At 41.4% G+C, this 20,894-nt stretch overlaps 1 protein-coding gene across 3 annotated transcripts in view; it reads left to right on the top strand.

Annotated features, from left to right (window-relative positions):
• The window catches only part of GLT1D1 (glycosyltransferase 1 domain containing 1), a 189,963-nt gene extending 171,281 nt beyond the window's left edge, over positions 1–18,682 (top strand). For all 3 annotated transcript variants that reach the window (XM_077293272.1, XM_077293273.1, XM_077293275.1), the window contains one exon: positions 18,234–18,682. In XM_077293272.1, the coding sequence (XP_077149387.1) occupies positions 18,234–18,392 (159 nt within the window). In that variant the 3' untranslated portion in view covers positions 18,393–18,682. The remainder of the gene's footprint in view (positions 1–18,233) is intronic.
• Positions 18,683–20,894: the final 2,212 nt, after the last annotated feature.

A 20,894-nucleotide genomic window follows, 5' to 3' on the forward strand; every position in this document is an offset into this window, starting at 1 on the left:
GGTAACTAGCCTCAGTAGTTGTGCTGCACTTTCTTTATACTAGGACCCCTGATGGGACCATTTTTTATAGACATAACATTTGTTTGTATTTCTCAGTGCACTATTATATACTATATGCATTTAATATTGCTATTTTGTAACAACTATAATCCCCTGATATTCCTGCTTTTAGTGTCACTCTGATTTCTATTTTTGTTACTTTTGATTAAATAAATTTTGTAAGATTTTTAATATGAATACTCTCTGACCTTTTTTTCTGGTGTTTACTATATGGAAAGGGTTATATGTGGTTATTGTATATTTTGAGAAGTAATTACTTTATGTATGAATCTATTTCTGGGGATAATTTGATTAAATTATGCCAGCTTCTAGCCTCCCATGGAGGCTATTGAAGCATGGCAAAAGTAAAAAAAAAAAAAAAAAAAATGTTTTAAAAAAATATGAATAAGATAAAAAAAAATATAAATGTTTAAATCACCCCCCTTTTGCCCCATTCAAAATAAAACAATACAAAAAAAATCAAACATACACATATTTGGTATCGTCGCGTTCAGAATCGCCCGATCTATCAATAAAAAAAAGGATTAGCCTGATCGCTAAACAGCGTAGCGAGAAAAAAATTCAAAACGCCAAAATTATGTCTTTTTACTCGCCGCAACATTGCATTAAAATGCAATAACGGGCGATAAAAAGAATTTATCAGCATAAAAGTGGTATCATTAAAAACATCAGCTCGGCACGCAAAAAATAAGCCCTCGCTTGACCCCAGATCCCGAAAAATGGAAACACTACGGGTATCAGAAAATTGTGCAATTTCTTTTTTTTTTTGAATTTTTTTTCACCACTTAGATAAAAAATAACCTACACTATTTGGTGTCTATGAACTCATAATGATGTGGAGAATCACACTGGTAGGCCAGTTTTAGCATTTAGTGAACCTAGCAAAAAAGCCAAACAAAAAAAAGTGTGGGATTGCACTATTTTTGCAATTTCACCACACTTGGAATTTTTTTCCCGTTTTCTAGTACAAGACATGGTAAAACCATTGGTGTCGTTCAAAAGTACAATACGTCCCGCAAAAAATAAGAACTCACATGGCCATATTGACGGAAAAATAAAAAAGTTATGGCTCTGGGAAGGAGGGGAGCGAAAAACGAAAATGCAAAAACGAAAAAGGGCTGCGTCTTGAAGGGGTTAATGGTTTATTTATATCAGTTAACAAATGCAAAGTGAATGAGCGAAAGGGAAATCTAAATCAGATCAATATTTGGTGTGACCACCTTTTGCCTTCAGAGCATCATCAACTCTTCTAAGTACACTGGCGCAAAGTCAGAGACTTTCTAGCAATATAGTCCAGTGTATTAGTAACCAATTATAGCAACCCGCTGATAATAATTTTCACACGAAGGTGAAACAGTCATTGACTGAAAAGTAGGATGCTTAAAACTGGCTCAGCGATAACCAAACTCTGTTACAAAGGTGAGGTTCTAAAAGACAGTTCCATGTCACAGGTCATACACTGTGGCCAGAGTGAGCACAGCAATAAAATATTAGGTAGTTGTAATACATCAGCAAGGTCTCTTTTTCAGGCAGAGATTTAAAATCAGATCGTAGTTTCAAGATGTGCAGTTTAAGCTGTTCCCACAAAGCACCAAGAAGTAGGCAACGTTGAGTATCCTAGTCACAATGGTCAGCGAAGGAAACTTGTTGCTGCAATTAGAAGACACATCATCCTTACTTAACTTTGAAATTGGAAAATGTCCACCAGTGCCATCAGTTCAGAACTAGCTGCAACCAATGGTTTTTGGTTACACCCATCTACTGTTCAAGTAAGTCTGGCCAGAAGTGGTCTTCATGGAAGAATTGTGGCTAAAAAGCTATTCCTTTGACAAGGCGAAGTGAATCTACGATGCACCAAAACATAGAACCTGGAGAGCAGAACAATTGCAACAGTTGCTCTGGACTTCGGAGACAAAATTGTAAATATTTAGGCATTGACAGAAGACAGTTTATTCACCAAAGCATAATAATTATGTCTGCAGGTAATGAAGCATGGTGAAGGTTCCTTGTAAGTTTTGGTCTGCATTTTACAGAGTTGGGAATTTGGTCAGCATTAGTGTTGTCTTCAGTGCTAAGAAATATAGGCAGACTCTTATGTCATGCAATACCATCAGGGAGACGTATGATTGGTTCCAGACTTATTCTATATGAGTTCAACCACCCCAAACATACAGCCAATCTCATTAAGAACTGTCTTCAGCATAAAGAAGAACAAGGAGACCTGAAATTGATTATATGGCCCCAACAAATCCCTGATCTCAACATCATTGGGTGTGTTGGACTACATAAAGAAACAGAAGAATTTTTACAAGTCTACATCTAGTTTATGTAGCAGCTGATTTCTGCATGTTATTCATTTGTAATAACATGGAAATAATGATATTTCATGCATGTCAAAAAATATTTTGTCACTTGATAGGTATTGTGTTGAGCTATGCAGTGGGTTTAATAATGAGTACACCATGGACATAGTTCTTATTCTTATTGGACATTCCTGTGATGCAATGTTAAAGCGAACCTGTTAGCAGTTTTGGCCGATATAAGATGCGGCCACCACCTTTAAGGGCTTATCTACAGCATTCTATAATGCTGTATATAAGCCCCCGATCCAACCTGTAAGAGAAGAAAAATGAGTTTTATTATACTCCCCCCGGGGGGCGGTCCGGTCCGATGGGTATCGCAGGTCCGGGTGCAGCGCCTCCCATCTTCTTATGATCACCAGCCTCCTACTTGCTTCATGGTACCCTGGAATCACACTCCTTCCCTGTTGAGGGCACAGCAAAGTACTGCAGTGCACAGGTGCCAAAGGTCAGAGAGACCCAGCGCCTGCGCACTGCAGTACTTTGCAACCTGTGAAGCAAGCAGGAGGGCGGCATCACAAGAAGATGGGAGGCGCCCCACCCGGACCTGCGACACCCATTGTACAGGACCGTTCCCCTGGTTGAGTATAATAAAACTTATTTTTCTTATCTTTCTGGTCGGATCGAGGGCTTATCTACAGTATTATAGAATGCTGCAGATAAGCCCTGAAAGGCGGTGGCCACATCTTATATCATCCAAACCTGGTGACAGGTTCCCTTTAAATCACGCAAACCTCCCAGGGTAATTGTGTACAGAAGTGTCTCTGTACTGTTTACTGTGGTAATTGCATAGGAAGTTGTATGCGCATCTGCAAACGCCCAAATATCTCAAGTTTGCAGTCTTTCTTATAATGGTGAAAGGCAGCAATGGTTATCATAGCTGCCTTTCACCACTGTTGTTACCAAGCTGTCACTCCTAATAGATGTGATGCTATATAAGACTTGTACACGTCATGTCGTGCCCATTCCTAAATCCTAGGGTGCCTTTTTATGCTATGCAATCCTAAAGGCTGAGTCACACATAACGATATCGTTAACGATATTGTTGCAACGTCACGCTTTTGGTGACGTAGCAACGATCCCGCTAACGATCTCGTTATGTGTGACAGCGACCAACGATCAGGTCCCTGCTGGGAGATCATTGGGGAATGATCAGGACCATTTTTTGGTCGCTGATCACCCGCTGTCATCGCTGGATCGGCGTGTGTGACGCTGATCCAGCGATGTGTTCACTTGTAACCAGGGTAAATATCGGGTTACTAAGCGCAGGGCCGCGCTTAGTAACCCGATATTTACCCTGGTTACCATTGTAAAAGTTAAAAAAAAAAAACAGTACATACTCACATTCTGATGTCTGTCACGTCCCCCGGCGTCCACAGGGTTAAAACTGCTTTCGTCAGGAGCGCTGCTAATGCACGCGCTGCTGCCGAGAGCTTCCCTGCACTGACTGTGTCAGCGCCGGCCGTAAAGCAGAGCACAGCGGTGACGTCACCGCTGTTACTGCCGGCGCTGACACATTCAGTGCAGGGAAGCTCTCGGCAGCAGCGCGTGCATTAGCAGCGCTCCTGACGAAAGCAGTTTTAACCCTGTGGACGCCGGGGGACGTGACAGACATCAGAATGTGAGTATGTACTGTTTTTTTTTCTTTACTTTTACAATGGTAACCAGGGTAAATATCGGGTTACTAAGCGCGGCCCTGCACTTAGTAACACGATGTTTACCCTGGTTACCCGGGTGCTGCAGGGGGACTTCGGCATCGTTGAAGTCAGTTTCAACGATGCCGAAGTCGTTCCCCTGATCGTTGGTCGCTGGAGAGAGCTGTCTGTGTGACAGCTCCCCAGCGACCACACAACGACTTACCAACGATCACGGCCAGGTCGTATCGCTGGTCGTGATCGTTGGTAAGTCGTTTAGTGTGACTCCAGCTTTAGGTCATTGTTCATGGCAGGCAGTGTGTGAATAGCATTAAATAGACATCTCACTGAATTATGTGCCACTCTGCCATTTCCATCAGGCTCAGACACTCTTCAGGGATCACTTGTCACATTTACACAATGGGAGCTGATTTTTCCGTAATCTCTCTTCCTAATCAAAGTTAAGAGGACCATGACCTAACTTGACAATTTCAATTATCATTTGGGGCTTTATTCCTTTTGGGGTTTTTTGGCGTACTTAAGACAAACATGCCACTTTGGCAATGTCTTTTTTTTTTTTCTAGTACAATAATTATTGGATGTGATTTAGTTTAGACATATTCCAGGAAGCCCTCAAAAGTGGCAGTCATTATATGCTGATGATAGACATTATTATTTATCCTGCCATTAACTGTCTGATTGCACCACATTTTCTTACATGAATGTGTGCTTTAGCGATGTTGTTCCTGATTTTCTTGATTTATGAATATAATGCCTCAGTGAAACACAGAGATTAAGGGTAGACAAACTGTCACTGTCCATAGCAGAGCAGGTTTATATTCAACTTAAATGGGTCCTCTACTTGGACAACCCCTTCTTAAACTAAATATTCGGACCTTAGAAAATAATAAAGGCTATACTCACGTCCTGTGCTGGCTCACTTCCCGCTGCTGGTGGAGTCAGGAGTGGGGCGATGCTGTGGACCCCAGGCTGGGAGGAAGTGGTGTTAGGAGGTGCAACGCTGCGGGTGTTTGGTGGTGCCGGGGCTCCGCAGACATTTTGTAACAGCCCGGAGACCCTGCATTTTCATGGTTTACATTGCGGTGGACTCTGGGATAAATGGTGCCAAGATGTCTATGTGCGCATCTGCTGCCCCCAGACGCTATTCTCCCGCTGTTCACTGCAGTGTAATCTATGGAAGTGCGGGGGCTCCAGGCTTTTACACAATGTCAGCAGAGCCCCCGTTCCACCGAACACCCGCAGCGGCAGTTTTCAAAATGCAGGAATATTATGGACGTATGAAACAAATCTCAATGTCTTGCAGTTGTCAGAGTTCAGATCTCATTATAATCTAGTTTGTGGGTAGACATGGTAATACAGTTATATGAAAAAGTTTGGGCACCCCTATTAATCTTAAGCTTAATGTTTTATAAAAATTGTTTTCTTTGCAACAGCTATTTCAGTTTCATATATCTAATAACTGTTGGACACAGTAATGTTTCTGCCTTGAAATGAGGTTTATTGTACTAACAGAAAATGTGCAATCTGCATTCAAACAAAATTTGACAGGTGCATAAGTATGGGCACCTCACCAGAAAAGTGACATTAATATTTAGTAGATCCCCCTCTTGCAAAAATAACAGCCTCTAGTCGCTTCCTGTAGCTTTTAATGAGTTCCTGGATCCTGGAAGAAGGTATTTTTGACCATTCCTCTTTACAAAACAATTCCAGTTCAGTTAAGTTTGATGGTCGCCGAGCATGGACAGCCCTCTTCAAATGATCCCACAGATGTTCAATGATATTCAGGTCTGGGGACTGGGATGGCCATTCCAGAACAGTGTAATTGTTCCTCTGCATGAATGCCTGAGTAGATTTGGAGCGGTGTTTTGGATCATTGTCTTGCTGAAAGATCCATCCCCTGCGTAACTTCAACTTTGTCACTGATTCATGAACATTATTGTCAAGAATCTGCTGATACTGAGAGGAATCCATGCGTCCCTCAACTTTAACAAGATTCCCGGTGCTGGCATTGGCCACACAGCCCCAAAGCATGATGGAACCTCCACCAAATTTTACTGTGGGTAGCAAGTGTTTTTCTTGGAATGCTGTTTTTTTGCCGACCTGCATAACACCTTTTTGTATGACCAAACAACTCAATCTTTGTTTCATCAGTCCACAGGACCTTCTTCCCAAAAGAAATTGACTTCTCTAAATGTGCTTTTGCATACCTCAGCCGACTCTGTTTGTGGCGTGCTTGCAGAAACGGCTTCTTTCGCATCACTCTCCCATACAGCTTCTCCTTGTGCAAAGTGCGTTGTATAGTTGACCGATGCACAGTGACACCATCTGCAGCAAGTTGATACTGCAGCTCTCTGGAGGTGGTCTGAGGATTGTCCTTGACTGATCTCACCATTCTTCTTCTCTGCCTTTCTGATGTTTTTCTTGGCCTGCCACTTCTGGCCTTAACAAGAACTGTACCTGTGTTCTTCCATTTCCTTACTATGTTCCTCACAGTGGAAATTGACAGGTTAAATCTCTGAGACAGCTTTTTGTATCCTTCCCCTGAACAACTGTGTTAAATAATCTTTGTTTTCAGATCATTTGACAGTTGTTTTGAGGAGCCCATGATGCCACTCTTCAGAGGAGATTCAAACAGGAGAACAACTTGCAAGTGGCCACTTTAAGTAGCTTTTCTCATGCTTGCATACACCTGGCTATGAAGTTCAAAGCTCAATGAGGTTACAAAACCAAAAAAAGTGCTTTAGTAAGTCAGTAAAAAGTAGGTAGGAGTAATTAAAACAAGAAGATAAGGGTGCCCATACTTATGCACCTGTCAAATTTTGTTTGAATGCAGATTGCACATTTTCTGTTAGTACAATAAACCTCATTTCAAGGCAGAAACATTACTGTGTCCAACAGTTATTAGATATATGAAACTGAAATAGCTGTTGCAAAAAAATACAATTTTTATAAAACATTAAGCTTACGATTAATAGGGGTGCCCAAGCTTTTTCATATAACTGTAGAAGTTCACTTAAGACTTGTTCACATTTTGCATTTTCCCTGCTGTGTGAATACACAACATTTTACTGTACTAGCAAACTGAGATTTCTGAAAATCCCATGTACATGTTGCTTATTTTTACCTTGCAGATCTAAAGCGTGTCAAATATTTCCGTGTTTTTACAGTGTTCTTCAACCATGCAAATAAATGAGAATAAAAAAACACTTGCACACAAAAAGGCAAAAACTTGTTTTTCCTGCGAAGATACAGAAATGTCTGTTGCCGATACTTAACGTGGTAACGTACCCTTATGGTCCACATGCAAGCAGGGAAAGCTTGAAAAGTTTGGCAAAGAGGAATCGCAAAAAGCGAAAGGTGGTAAAACTGTATCATCGGTGAAAACTGGTCGGCATCACAATTAAAAACTGACTTAAAGGGGCGGGTGCATACTTACATAGTGCTAAGTTTCTATCTGATCATTTACACTGTGTGCAGAATTATTAGGCAAGTTGTATTTTGATCACATGATACTTTTCATACATGTTGTCCTACTCCAAGCTGTTCAGGCTTGAGAGCCAACTACCAATTAAGTAAATCAGGTGATGTGCATCTCTGTAATGAGGAGGGGTGTTGTCTAATGACATCAAAACCGTATATAAGGTGTGCTTAATTATTAGGCAACTTCCTTTCCTTTAGCAAAATGGGTCAGAAGAGAGATTTGACGGGCTCTGAAAAGTCCAAAATTGTGAGATGTCTTGCAGAGGGATGCAGCAGTCTTGAAATTGCCACACTTTTGAAGCATGATCACCGAACAATCACGCGTTTCATGGCAAATAGCCAACAGGGTCGCAAGAAGCGTGTTGGGCAAAAAAGGCGCAACATAACTGCCCATGAATTGAGGAAAATCAAGCGTGAAGCTGCCAAGTTGCCATTTGCCACCAGTTTTGCCATATTTCAGAGCTGCAACGTTACTGGAGTAACAAAAAGCACAAGGTGTGCGATACTCAGGGACATGGCCAAGGTAAGGAAGGCTGAAAAACGACCACCTTTGAACAAGAAACATAAGATAAAACGTCAAGACTGGGCCAAGAAATATCTTAAGACTGACTTTTCAAAGGTTTTATGGACTGATGAAATGAGAGTGACTCTTGATGGGCCAGATGGATGGGCCACAGGCTGGATCAGTAAAGGGCAGAGAGCTCAGCTCTGACTCAGACGTCAGCAAGGTGGAGGTGGGGTACTGGTATGGGCTGGTATCATCAAAGATGAACTTGTAGGACCTTTTCGGGTTGAGGATGGAGTGAAGCTCAACTCCCAGACCTACTGCCAGTTCCTGGAAGACAACTTCTTCAAGCAGTGGTACAAGAAGAAGTCTATATCGTTCAAGAAAAACATGATTTTCATGCAGGACAATGCTCCATCACATGCCTCCAACTACTCCACAGCATGGCTGGCCAGTAAAGGTCTCAAAGAAGAAAAAATAATGACATGGACCCCTTGTTCACCTGATCTCAACCCCATAGAGAACCTGTGGTCCCTCATAAAATATGAGATCTACAGGGAGGGAAAACAGTACACCTCTCGAAACAGTGTCTGGGAGGCTGTGGTGGCTGCTGCACGCAATGTTGATCGTAAGCAGATCAAGCAACTGACAAAATCTATGGATGGAAGGCTGTTGAGTGTCATCATAAAGAAAGGAGGCTATATTGGTCACTAATTTTTGGGGGTTTTGTTTTTGCATGTCAGAAATGTTTATTTCTAAATTGTCTGCAGTTATATTGGTTTACCTGGTGAAAATAAATAAGTGAAATGGGATTATATTTGGTTTTTATTAGGTTGCCTAATAATTCTGCACAGTAATAGTTACCTGCACAAACAGATATCCTCCTAAGATAGCCAAATCTAAAAAACCCCACTCCAACTTCCAAAAATATTAAGCTTTGATATTTATTAGTCTTTTTGGGTTGATTGAGAACATAGTTGTTGATCAATAATAAAAATAATCCTCTAAAATACAACTTGCCTAATAATTCTGCACATAGTGTATAAGGATATAAATTGCTATATAGAGTGTTAGCAATTTGGGCTTTTTTAACAATCAAAGTTGAAGAAGATCTGTTTTGATCAATGGCTGATATATCATTGGTGCAACCTATGTGGCCACACAGGGGCCCACTTGTACCTCCAAAGCAGGTGGAATTGTGCATTATGAGGAGCTGTTGACTACAAAGGGCCCATATACTGTTCTTGTACATGGGCCCTTTTCTATGTCCACTACAACCCCTGGCAAAAATTATGGAATCACTGTCCTTGGAGGATGTTCAATCAGTTGTTTAATTTTGTGGAAAAAAAGCGGATCAGACATGGCACAAAACTAAAGTCATTTCAAATGGCAACTTTCTGGCTTTAAGAAACACTAAAAGAAATCAAGAACAAAAAATGTAGTAGTAGTAATGGTTACTTGTTTAAACCAAGCATAGGGAAAAATTATGGAGTCACTCAATTCTGAGGAAAAAAATATGGAATCACCCTGTAAATTTTCATACCCAAAAATAAAACCTGCATCAAATTAGATCTGCTCGTTAGTCTGTGTCTAAAAAGCAGTGATCACACCTTGGAGAGCTGTTGCACCAAGTGGACTGACATGAATCATAGATCCAACACGAGAGAAGTCAATTGAAACAAAGGAGAGGATTATCAAACTCTTAGAAGAGGGTAAATCATCACGCAATGTTGCAAAAGATGTTGGTTGTTCACAGTCAGCTGTGTCTAAAATCTGGACCAAATACAAACAATATGGGAAGGTTGTTAAAGGCAAACATACTGGTAGACCAAGGAAGACATCAAGGCGTCAAGACCAGAAACTTAAAGCAATATGTCTCCAAAACAGGAAATGCACAACAAAACAAATGAGGAACGAATGGGTGGAAATTAGATTTATAAAGATGACTGCCTGAAGAGAACATGCAAATTTCCACAGTCATTGATGATATGGCTCTGCATGTCAGGTAAAGGCACTGGGGAGATGACTGCCATTACATTTTCAATAAATGCACAAGTTTATGTTGATATTTTGGACACTTTTCTTATCCCATCAATTGAAAGGATGTTTAGGGATGATGCAATCATTTTTCAAGATGATAATGCATCCTGCCATAGAGCGAAAACTGTGAAAACATTCCTTGAAAAAAGACACATAAGGTCAATGTCATGGCCTGCAAATAGTCCGGATCTCGATCCAATTGAAAATCTTTGGTGGAAGTTGAAGAAAATGGTCCATGACAAGGCCCCAACCTGCAAAGCTGATCTGGCAACAGCAATCAGAGAAAGTTGGAGCCAGATTGTTGAAGAGTACTGTTTGGCACTTATTAAGTCCATGCCTCAGAGACTGCAAGCTGTTATAAAAGCCAGAGGCGGTGCAAGAAAATACTAGTGATGTGTTGGAGTGTTTTTTTGTTTGTTTTTCATGATTCCATATTTTTTTTCCTCAGAATTGAGTGACTCCATAATTTTTCTCTATTCTTGGTTAAAAAAAAAGTAACCATTACTGACTACCCAATTTTTTGTTCCTGATTTCTTTTAGTGTTTCTTAAAGCCAGAAAGTTGCCATTTGAAATGACTTTACTTTTGCGCCATGTCTGTGATCTGCTTTTTTTCTACAAAATTAAACAACTGAATGAACATCCTCCAAGGCCGGTGATTCCATAATTTTTGCCAGGGGTTGTAGTAGTTCTGATCCAATGCTGTCATACAATGAAGCAACAGAATATGTGTGTGTGTGTGTGTGTGTGTGTGGGGGGGGGGGGGGGTAATTATTTTCTTTAGGCTCTGTATGTACAGTTAATGTCTAATAGTACATAATTATAATATTCTTATATAGGACTTCTTGTTTTGTGTGTTTCAATAAGAAATCATATGCTGTTGCTTTGACGTCACTTGCATTTCAGTTACCAAGAATTGTCATAATAGACATTTCTCATTTTTCTCCTGTTTTGCTCGGGCATTCATTCATATGTTGACGTCCCATGTACCATTTGTCTTCGTTTTTTCTTTGTATTTAGCAATAATGACGGTTTAAAGGTTTAGGGTTAAATGAGTTCATTGTGTTTTAGAGTTTGAGTAGAAGAAATGCATTGAGGAAATGACTGCAAGTGAAAACAATGATGTATGAATGATTGAATGGGGAAGTGGAGATGATTTCTCCAGCCCATCAGTACACTCCAGTGCTGCACTAGCACCCTCATCTGGCAGACGTTGGAAGTGACTGTCATATCCAGTATGGCACCTGCATGGACAAACTGTGTGTCGTACAGTCCATACTGCGCTGGTTACTTGTACACTCAGGAGTGTGTTCTCGAGTAAATCTACTGTAATAGCACCTCGGTGCGTACTGCAGAATAAAAAAGGAATGTTAACACTAATAAGTATCTCCTGCATTATCCCAGATCCAGTTAAGTGTAAATGGACAAGGAGTAAGAAGCTCTATATTACCGTTTGTATCAGGTCACCTTGTGAAGAGAAGCATCACATCATTAGATAGTAAGAGATAGTAGCACGTTATAGCACAGTAGTCAGTAAAATGCTGCTTTTTCACAAAAAACTTTTAGACTAATATGCTGCATTTTTGTAGTATGTGTTTCTGTAATTAAAGACACATTGACATCACTGTGTGAGTGTGAGAAATTGGTTCCAATGTGCTCCCTTACAGCACCAGCCGCACTTGTGAAGGTTCTTCTGGTGCTGGGAATTCTTTTCTGTCTGTTATAATATAGGGCTGCTTATTTGTATCAGATGAGTTACATGTTTCCTAGAAGGACAGTATATCGGTAAACTGGCATTGTACGCAGTTATTCAGTCTCCACGGATGTATAGCGCACTGTAATAAAAGTGAATGTGTTATACCGCTGATGTTATACAATGGTCAGAATAAAATCCAGTGATTGTGGATTTCTAGCTTCTCGCATGTGGTGTTGAGGTCAGAGTCACTGTGTAGCCCCAGAATGATGGAGTAAGACAAACTTTGTAACAGAGTTCGGTAGTATACGGAACAGATCGAGCCATAATACTGTTGTGTCCATAATTACTGATTTGTGATGCTCTTAAATGTTATCTTCATCAATATAGCTATTCATATACTGTATATTTGTTAGGGGCTCCACTCTAGCTCAGCCATGTAAAAATAAATAATTTAGTAGATTTCTCTACAAGCTGATGACTGACTAGCCTTAAAAACACCATCGTGTTTGCTGGACATGTCCTTTCTCTCTTGGTCTAAGCCCCCTCTAAGTTAGACTAGGGGAACTGCCTATAGATGAGTAAAACGCGTTTTACTTAAAGGCAATCTGTTAGTAAGCTCAATCCTCCTAAGGTGTCTATAAGGGCATACAGGACGTAGGCAGCTCAATAAAATGACACCTTGAGATCAGCAATCCAATATCTTTATTCTAGAGAAATTCATGTTTTTCTGATATGTAAATCAGCTGTTTCAGCCTATTGGCTTGAGACTGATCTGTATGAGACTCTGCCTCCAGAGATTATTTTAAATGAAGGGGGAGTTACCAGTGTGAGCCAGGTTACTAACACAGGACCGTAGAACTAAACTTTGAACTCATAACAAACATGTTTGCTGCAACTCTCACAGCTCTGCTGTATTGCAACACTATTGCAGCCTTGTCTGCCTGTGAGATGGAAGCCGAAGCTGAGAGGAATAGGCAGATGTCAGGAATAATCACACACCGCTCGGCAGTGAGATCCGGAAAGGAGATCAGTCATTACACATCACACTGGTAATGTCCTCTTTTATTAAAGATAGTCCCAGGAGGAGTCAGATTCTCATGCAGCCCAGTGCCTGGAACAGCTCATTTTCATATAAGATCAGATTGCAGATATGAAGGTATCCTTTTATTAATCTTCCTATGACCTACATGCCCATATAGACAGCTTAGGAGGGTGGATCCTACTGACAGATCAATTTTAAAGGGAATCTGTCACCCCAAAATTCGCCTATAAGTTAAGGCCACCGGCATCAGGGGCTTATCTACAGTATTCTGTAATGCTGTAGATAAGCCCCGATGTCATCTGAAAGATAAGAAAAGCAAATTAGAATATACTCACCAAGGGGCGGTCCCGGTCTGGTCCAATGGGTGTCGCGATCCGGCGCCTCCCATCTTCATACGATGACGTCCTCTTCTTGGCTTCTTGCCGCGGCTCCTGCGCAGATGTACTGATTTGCCCTGTTGAGGGCAGAGCAAAGTATTGCAGTGCACAGGCGACGGGCCTCTCTGACCTTTCCCTGCGCCTGCGCACTGCAGTACAGGGCAGAGAATTACGTCTGCGCAGGAGCTGCGGCAGGAAGTAGAGAAGAGGACGTCATTGTATGAAGAAGGGTGGCGCCGGACCATTGGACCCGGACCGCAGCGGACCACCCCTGGGTGAGTATAATCTAACTTGTTTTTCTTATCTTTCAGGTTACATCGGGGACGTATCTACAGCATTACAGAATGCTGTAGATAAGCCCCTCATGCCGGTGGCCTTAGCTTACAGGCGAATTTTGGGGTGACAGACTCTCTTTTAAAGTGCTGGGTTCACTACAATAACTCTAGTGATAATGGAAGCCGCCACAGCGATCATCTGGTCAGTCAGTCAGGCAGTCTTTTTCACAGATCTGGCAAATAACAGATTTACCGGACAAAGTTTCTGTCCTTTATGGATTTATAGTGAATGGCAGCCCATGTTGTCAACATCCTATCACTATACAGTGCCGGCAAAAAAAAAAATCTTTACACTTGTGTGGCAAAAAAAACTTTACATGTACAATCCACATCATGATTTAATTTCTTAAAGGCGGACACAATCGGGGAGTAAAATGTAAATACTAATTAATGATGAATGATTACTAATTGTAAAGAAATGTCCACAATAAAACACTTGAATGTTAAGATTTTGTGGTTTCGAGCAGGGGACCCCCTCGTGACACCTACATGCCTCTAAGAGTATCAATTTTATAGTTAAAAACTCCTTGCAGTATATTGGCCCAGTAATGTTGCAATTACCACTTTTTGCCTTTGGAAAGTAATATACCCGCAGATACACTCACACAAATGGCTTAGCTCAGCAGACATCAGTGAGAGAAAAAATGAAACACCCTTGACAGGTGATCAGTTGAATTCTCTTTTTCAATCATTGTTTTATTTCTTCTATTACCTGAATTTGCAAGTTTATGGAACGTGTGACAGTGAGATACAGTGTCCTTAAAAAGTGCTGATTATTGCATATAACAAGAAGAAAGCTTCCTCTGGTTAATAAATAAAATGTGATTTATTTCTGTCCCCTTCACGTTTTATACTTGTTGCATAGTTGCAACATTTCTGAGCAGACTTCTTTAGTTTTCCTTTCTGAGCACGTTTATTACAGGTTTGTAAAAAGTGTCTGATGCTGCTAATTTTATGATGTTTGCCCCATATTCTCACCAGCATATGAGAATTCCTACAACTGGTCAAAATCATGGAGGTATCGGCGTGGGGCTCTGCCATCAAGAATGCAAGCAATGTACAAAGCCTTTGCACACATATGTGCCCACCAGAATAGAGTACACCTACTATGCTTGCCTCACACATTGTAAGAAACCTAGTTTTTCAAGATTTGCAACTTTTATAGACATTTGTTGAAGAGTAAAATAAAACTTTTAAAAAAAAATATATATATATATATATATATATATATATATATATATATATATATATATATATATATCTATATATATATATATATATATCTTTTTATATGTATGCCCATTAATTGCTAGCAGGTTGGTGGTGGTCTCTGCACCCGGACCATCACAGATCTGCTTGTATTTAAGAGTGCAAATATATAAGAAGGCATCAAAGGTTTATTTGCTCTTTAAATTTGTTAAAAAGTTTGCAGCTTTAAAGAAGTTTGAGGAAAATTGCTTCCACTCCTTTACCTACCACAAATGAAAAACATAAAATCCTACCACAAAAAAACAAATAATCACCAGTTGCAGCAATCAGGTCCAAGAAAAATGTCCAATTTTTTTTAGAAGTACCAAGAAACGATACACTCTATCGGCGTCCATTATAAAACGGTAATAGAAGTCCTACTTTCCCTCCTGTTGCAAAAATAAGGCTAGGACTACACAGAAATACCAGCTAAAAATTAGTGGACACCATTCAAAAATTGCTGAAAATAGGACTGCTGTATTAGCACCAGGCTTGTTACTCTCCACAAGGAAAAACGTTGCTCTGGACTGGGATCTAAAGTGGGTCTCCTCTAGCAAAATCATATCTCATACTTTGCACTGATGAAGGGCAATATCCCGAAACACCGTGTCTGCAAATTGAGATTCTGGTTTGGCTTTTATCCAGAGTCATATGGCATATGTGACAGTCACAGCACACAGTCTCTCCATACATGTGTTCTGACTGTCACACAGCCGCGACACATGCAGCTGCGGCGCCAAACAGCTGATTAACGCGAGCATTCCCATGAGCTGGGTTCCCGAAGCAGCTTCTTTGGTAAGCGCTATAGCTTGCCGAATAAGGAGGGAGCTGACGATGTTCACTCATCTCTAATGGAGGCCTCTAATGGCACAAAGCTACCAGTAGCTAACAATAGACAGTGGGTACGGAAAGTATTCAGACCCCTTTAAATTTTTCACTCTTTCATTGAAGCCATTTGGTAAATTCAAAAAAGTTCATTAATGTACACTCTGCACCCCATCTTGACTGAAAAAAAAATGTAGAAATTTTTGCAAATTAATAAAAAATAAAAACTGAAATATCACATGGTCATAAGTACTCAGATCCTTTGCTCAGACACTCATATGTAAGTCACATGCTGCCATTTCCTTATTATCTGGCCAAGGTTACAACTGAATTTCTGCAGTACTCAAGGTTCTTAGCACAGTGGCCTCCATAATTCTTAAAGGGAGTCTGTCACCCCAAAATTCGCCTATAAGCTTCTGCCACCGGCATCAGGGGTTTATCTACAGCATTCCGTAATGCTGTAGATAAGCCCCCGATGTAACCTGAAAGATAAGAAAAGCAAGTTAGATTATACTCACCCAGGGGCGGTCCCGGTGCAGTCCGGTCCGGGGCCTCCCATCTTCATACGATGACGTCCTCTTTTTTGCTTCCTGCGGCGGCTCCTGCTCAGGTGTACTTTATCTTCCTTGTTGAGGGCAGAGCAAAGTACTGCAGTGCGCAGGCGCCGGGCCTCTCTGACCTTTCCCAGCGCCTGCGCACTGCAGTACTTTGCTCTGACTTTGGCAGACAAAGTACCCCTGTGCAGGAGCCGCGGCAGTAAGCAAAAAAGAGGACGTCATCTTATGAAGATGGGAGGTGCTGGACCCGAACCGCGATGCCCATCTGAACGGACTGCACTGGGACCGCCCCTGGGTGAGTATAATCTAACTCGTTTTTCTTATCTTTCAGGTTACATCAGAGGCTTATCTACAGCATTATGGAATGCTGTAGATAATCCCCTGATGCCGGTGGCCTTAGCTTACAGGCAAATTTTGGGGTGACAGATTCCCTTTAAATGGAAGAAGTTTTGGACCACCAGAAGTCTTCCTAGACCTGGCTGTCCAGCCAAACTGAGCAATAGTGGGAGAAGAGCCTTGGTGAGAGAGGTAAAGAAGAACCCCAAGATCACTGTGGGTGAGCTCCAGAAATGCAGTAGGGAGATAGGAGAAAGTTCCACAAAGTCAACTATCACTGCAGACCTCCACCAGTCGGGCCTTTATGGCAGAGTGGGCCGACGGAATCCTCTCCTCAGTGCAAGACATATGAAAGCCTGCATAGAGTTTGCTAAAAAACACATGGCTCCCAGACTATGAGAAACAAGATTCTCTGGACTGTTGAGCTGAAGATAGACCTTTTTGGTGATAATTCTAAGCAGTATGTGTGGAGAAAACCAGGCACTGCTCATCACCTAGAAGAAGAAAATGCGCACAAAAAGTCCCAGAATAAAATGAAATAAAAATGTATTAAAAACCATATGCAAAGCATATATATAAGTAGTAATAACCAATTAAAGACAAAGATAAGTAGTAGATATTGCAGGTGTAAATCGCTAGGTCCACCAATATCAAGTGGGAGGGGGGCAAGAATAGCAGCAAATCAAAATAAAGTGCAAATGCAACCCAGCAACGGGTGTTCCCATATTATTATAAATATAGTGAAAGACAAAAAGCACACCCAGTTCAACACTCACTTAATGTCAAATAAGCACCACAAGATAATCAAGTAATATATTGAGCAAAAAGGGTGAAAAAATTCCAACACCAGGGAGTCAATTGTGACCACCTGGTAAAGAAGTGTATACCACTTTAAGGGAACAAAACCTATTAAATGTGCCAAAAACTGCCCTTACCCATATTTACCACCTGGGGACCCAGTGCAGCAGCCCCATCCAAATCCGAATTTGCTATATTCATGAAATATTGGTACCCTATTCGTGTCGAATTTGTATGGCGATGGTTTCCGATTATATTTACTCTTTTCTACTACCATTGACTCCTATGACGTTTGGCTATTTTAAGCGAATATTGCAAAAACCATATTCCTCGCCGAACGTAATCCGAACCAAATGTTGAAAAATGTGCTCAACTCTACTCAGGAGATGTCTATGTTATGTGTCTGTGTCTTCAACTAGGAGTTGTGATGCGAATTGCAGCCTGTAAGGAGTCTTGCTTACATGTCGTGAGGGAAGAGTTAACACGTCAGCAGTTCTGTCTTTTATCTTCACACTCTTTACAACGGAAAAGCAAAAAATACAATAATACAGTGATGTGCACAAGATCCTAAATCCCTTGAAGCAGCAATGTGTTGGGATGTCATAACTAGGTAACTTTGGCATTCAGGAATCTAGGAAGGCTGTGTAAGAAGCTTTCTGGGACTAGAATCGCAACCCTATTGTCCCATTGTTGATTGTTCTTATTTGGCTTTAGAGGAACTTGTCTTGAAGCCATTACCTATAAATTGTTAGTTGAAGCTGTCGATGACAGTAAATCTGTAGTTCCACGAGTGCCCAGAACCTCTCATGAATAATGCTGCGTAGAGGACTCTGTTTCTCATTGTATCTCCTCTTTGTACATCATGTGACACCTCCTTGAATGGTTATGATGGTCTTATTGATCTTCTGTGTTTTCTTTTAGGAATTTGTCAAACTGGCTAAGAGACTGATGAGTGAACCAGACCTGAAACGGAAAATTACTAATAATGCGAAGAACTATATTTGTACTCGCCATTCATGGGAGCTTGAAAGGGAAACCTATCAAAATCTTGTTCAAAGCTGCCTGAGTGAAGAACTTTGAAGTAAAACAAACCTCATGGATATATATGAATTTCAGCTGCTTCTGATCGTGAATTTACTTTTGAAAACTTTAAGATAAGGGATGTTTTTAAGAATTTATATGTAAACGGTTTTAAAGATATAACTGTGGTTTATTTGAGGGGGGTTTGTTTTGTAAGATTGATATACGGTATATGTTCATTCTGAGTAAAAACTGATTTTTACATTTCTTTCTGTATCTGGGTTTACATTGTAATTTTTGGATTCTTATGAAAAATTGACTTTTGTCATTCAGTAAATTTATTTTTTGTATACAGAGTGACATGGGGATTCTTAAATTAATAACTTCAAGTTTTGTTTTGCATCCGATATGACTATAGATTTTCAGGGAAGAGACGTCACAGTAGCGGCGAGTCTGTTCTTTTTAATCTAGAAATTCAGTATTGACTGCACTATAAGGCTAAGGAAGAAATACAGCGACTGTCCTTTACCCAAGAGTTGAACAGAAATAGCTGTGGAAAAAAATAAGGTTGTGGCAAACATTTTCCCATCAAGCGAAGTCTGGAGCAGTTGAATTTTTGGGATTAATCTAATGATGTTACCCATCTTGTTTCGAATACGAAATTATTGTAATGCTGTTCTTTTACCTTGGTTCTCATGTAACCAAAACTAGTTAAGTAGGGAGATACTAGTCATGTGAGTTTTGGGTTATTTGGATGCCAGTGCCATGTTAATGAATGAAAGTGGACGGTGAAGTATTCCATTATTTTTCAAAACTAATTCAGTTCTTGAAAATATTGAAACCAATCAATTGGGAAGTCTTTGCACCGACCTATTGCTGCTGCTACCTTGCAAATGAATGGAGTTCCATTGCAACCCCCGGCGTGCTGTGACAAGCAAGCACCAAAAATTCTGACATGCTTGTTGCAATACCCTAGGGGTCTTACTGCAACACTAGTTACCTGCATTACGTTGCAATGTAGCAATGGCACATAGCGATCTTTTACCTCCCAATCAGTGTTGCTGCCAAAGTTTCCATGGAGCCTTAGCCTAAAACGTCTTGATGTCTCTGGAATTTAATTTGTAAAGTATAAAAACACCAAAAGGAAAACTTTATAGAAAGGCCAATTGAAATGTATAAGAAAACTTTTATTTTAACAATACATGAATAACATCAAGCCATAAAATGACAGACATACTGTAAGTATAAAAAGGAAAAAGCACAGATGAGGCAAATTGTGAAAAAATCTGGAGATAGTATGCACAAAAATATAAGTGATGTGTAAATATCATAGGATGTAATTTATTATTTAGATTTTGTAGACAATATGTTGCACCCCTTTATTGTGTCGTATGTGTGAAGGAGATATAAATATACAATACATTATATAGATAATGTGTACCATACACTGTGGCTTTACACACAATTTGTTATTTAGATTTCGTAGACCATATGTGGCACCCCTTTGTGTCGTATGTGTGAAGGAGATAACCCCCATCCTGGCACATGGCCCCCCTGTGCTGGCACATTCCTCCCCTGTGCTGCTGGCACACTGCCCCCCTGTGCTGCTGGCACACTGCCCCATCTCATCCTGGATATGGCCCCCCTGTCACTATAAGCCCCTCTGCTGGCACGCACATGGCCCCCCTCTCTATATGCCCCCCTGCTGGCACGCACATGGCCCCCTCTCTATATGGCACGCACATGGCCCCCAGTCACTACATGCCCCCTGCAGGCACACACATGGTCCCCCCAGTCACCACATTCCCCCCTGCAGGCACACACATGGCCACCCCAGTCACTACATGCCCCCTGCAGGCACGCACATGGCCCCCCAGTCACTACATGTCCCCCCAGTCACTATATGCCCCCCTGCAGGCACACACATGGCCCCCCAGTCACTACATGCCCCCTACAGGCACACACATAGCCCCCCAGTCACTACATTTCCCCCGTAGGCGCACACATGGCCCCCCTGTCACTACATGCCTCCCTGCAGGCGCACACATGCCCCCCCCCAGTCACTACATGCCCCCCCCCCGCAGTCACACACGGCCCCCCAGTCACTACATGCCCCTCTGCAGGCAGATGATAAAATAACAAACACTTAACTCACCTTCTGATGATGGCTCGCTGCTCCCAGCTCCTCGGTTGCACTTCCTGTTTCCCAGGCATTGGATCATGTGACCTGGGCCCACAGTGATTACATCACTGTGCTGTGCCGATCACATGATCAGATGTCGGCACAGACACAGGAAGAGCCAAGGGGGAGCTGGGAGGAGGGAGCCATCATCAGAAGGTGAGTTAAGTGTTTGTTATTTTATCATGTGCCTGCAGAGGGGCATGTAGTGACTGGGGGGGCTATGTGTGTGCCTGCAGGGGGGCATAGTCATGATGGGGGGGAGTGCAGGCACATGTAATATTTGTTGCTCCCCTGTCAACCAACTCTGTGTGGCTTCAGCACCGAGGTGATGGACAGCAGGTGCAGTGAATATTACATGAGGCCAATGAGCAGGAGCACAG

This window comes from Ranitomeya variabilis, chromosome 1, assembly GCF_051348905.1.
Source record: "Ranitomeya variabilis isolate aRanVar5 chromosome 1, aRanVar5.hap1, whole genome shotgun sequence".
Classification (NCBI taxonomy): Eukaryota; Metazoa; Chordata; class Amphibia; order Anura; family Dendrobatidae; genus Ranitomeya; species Ranitomeya variabilis.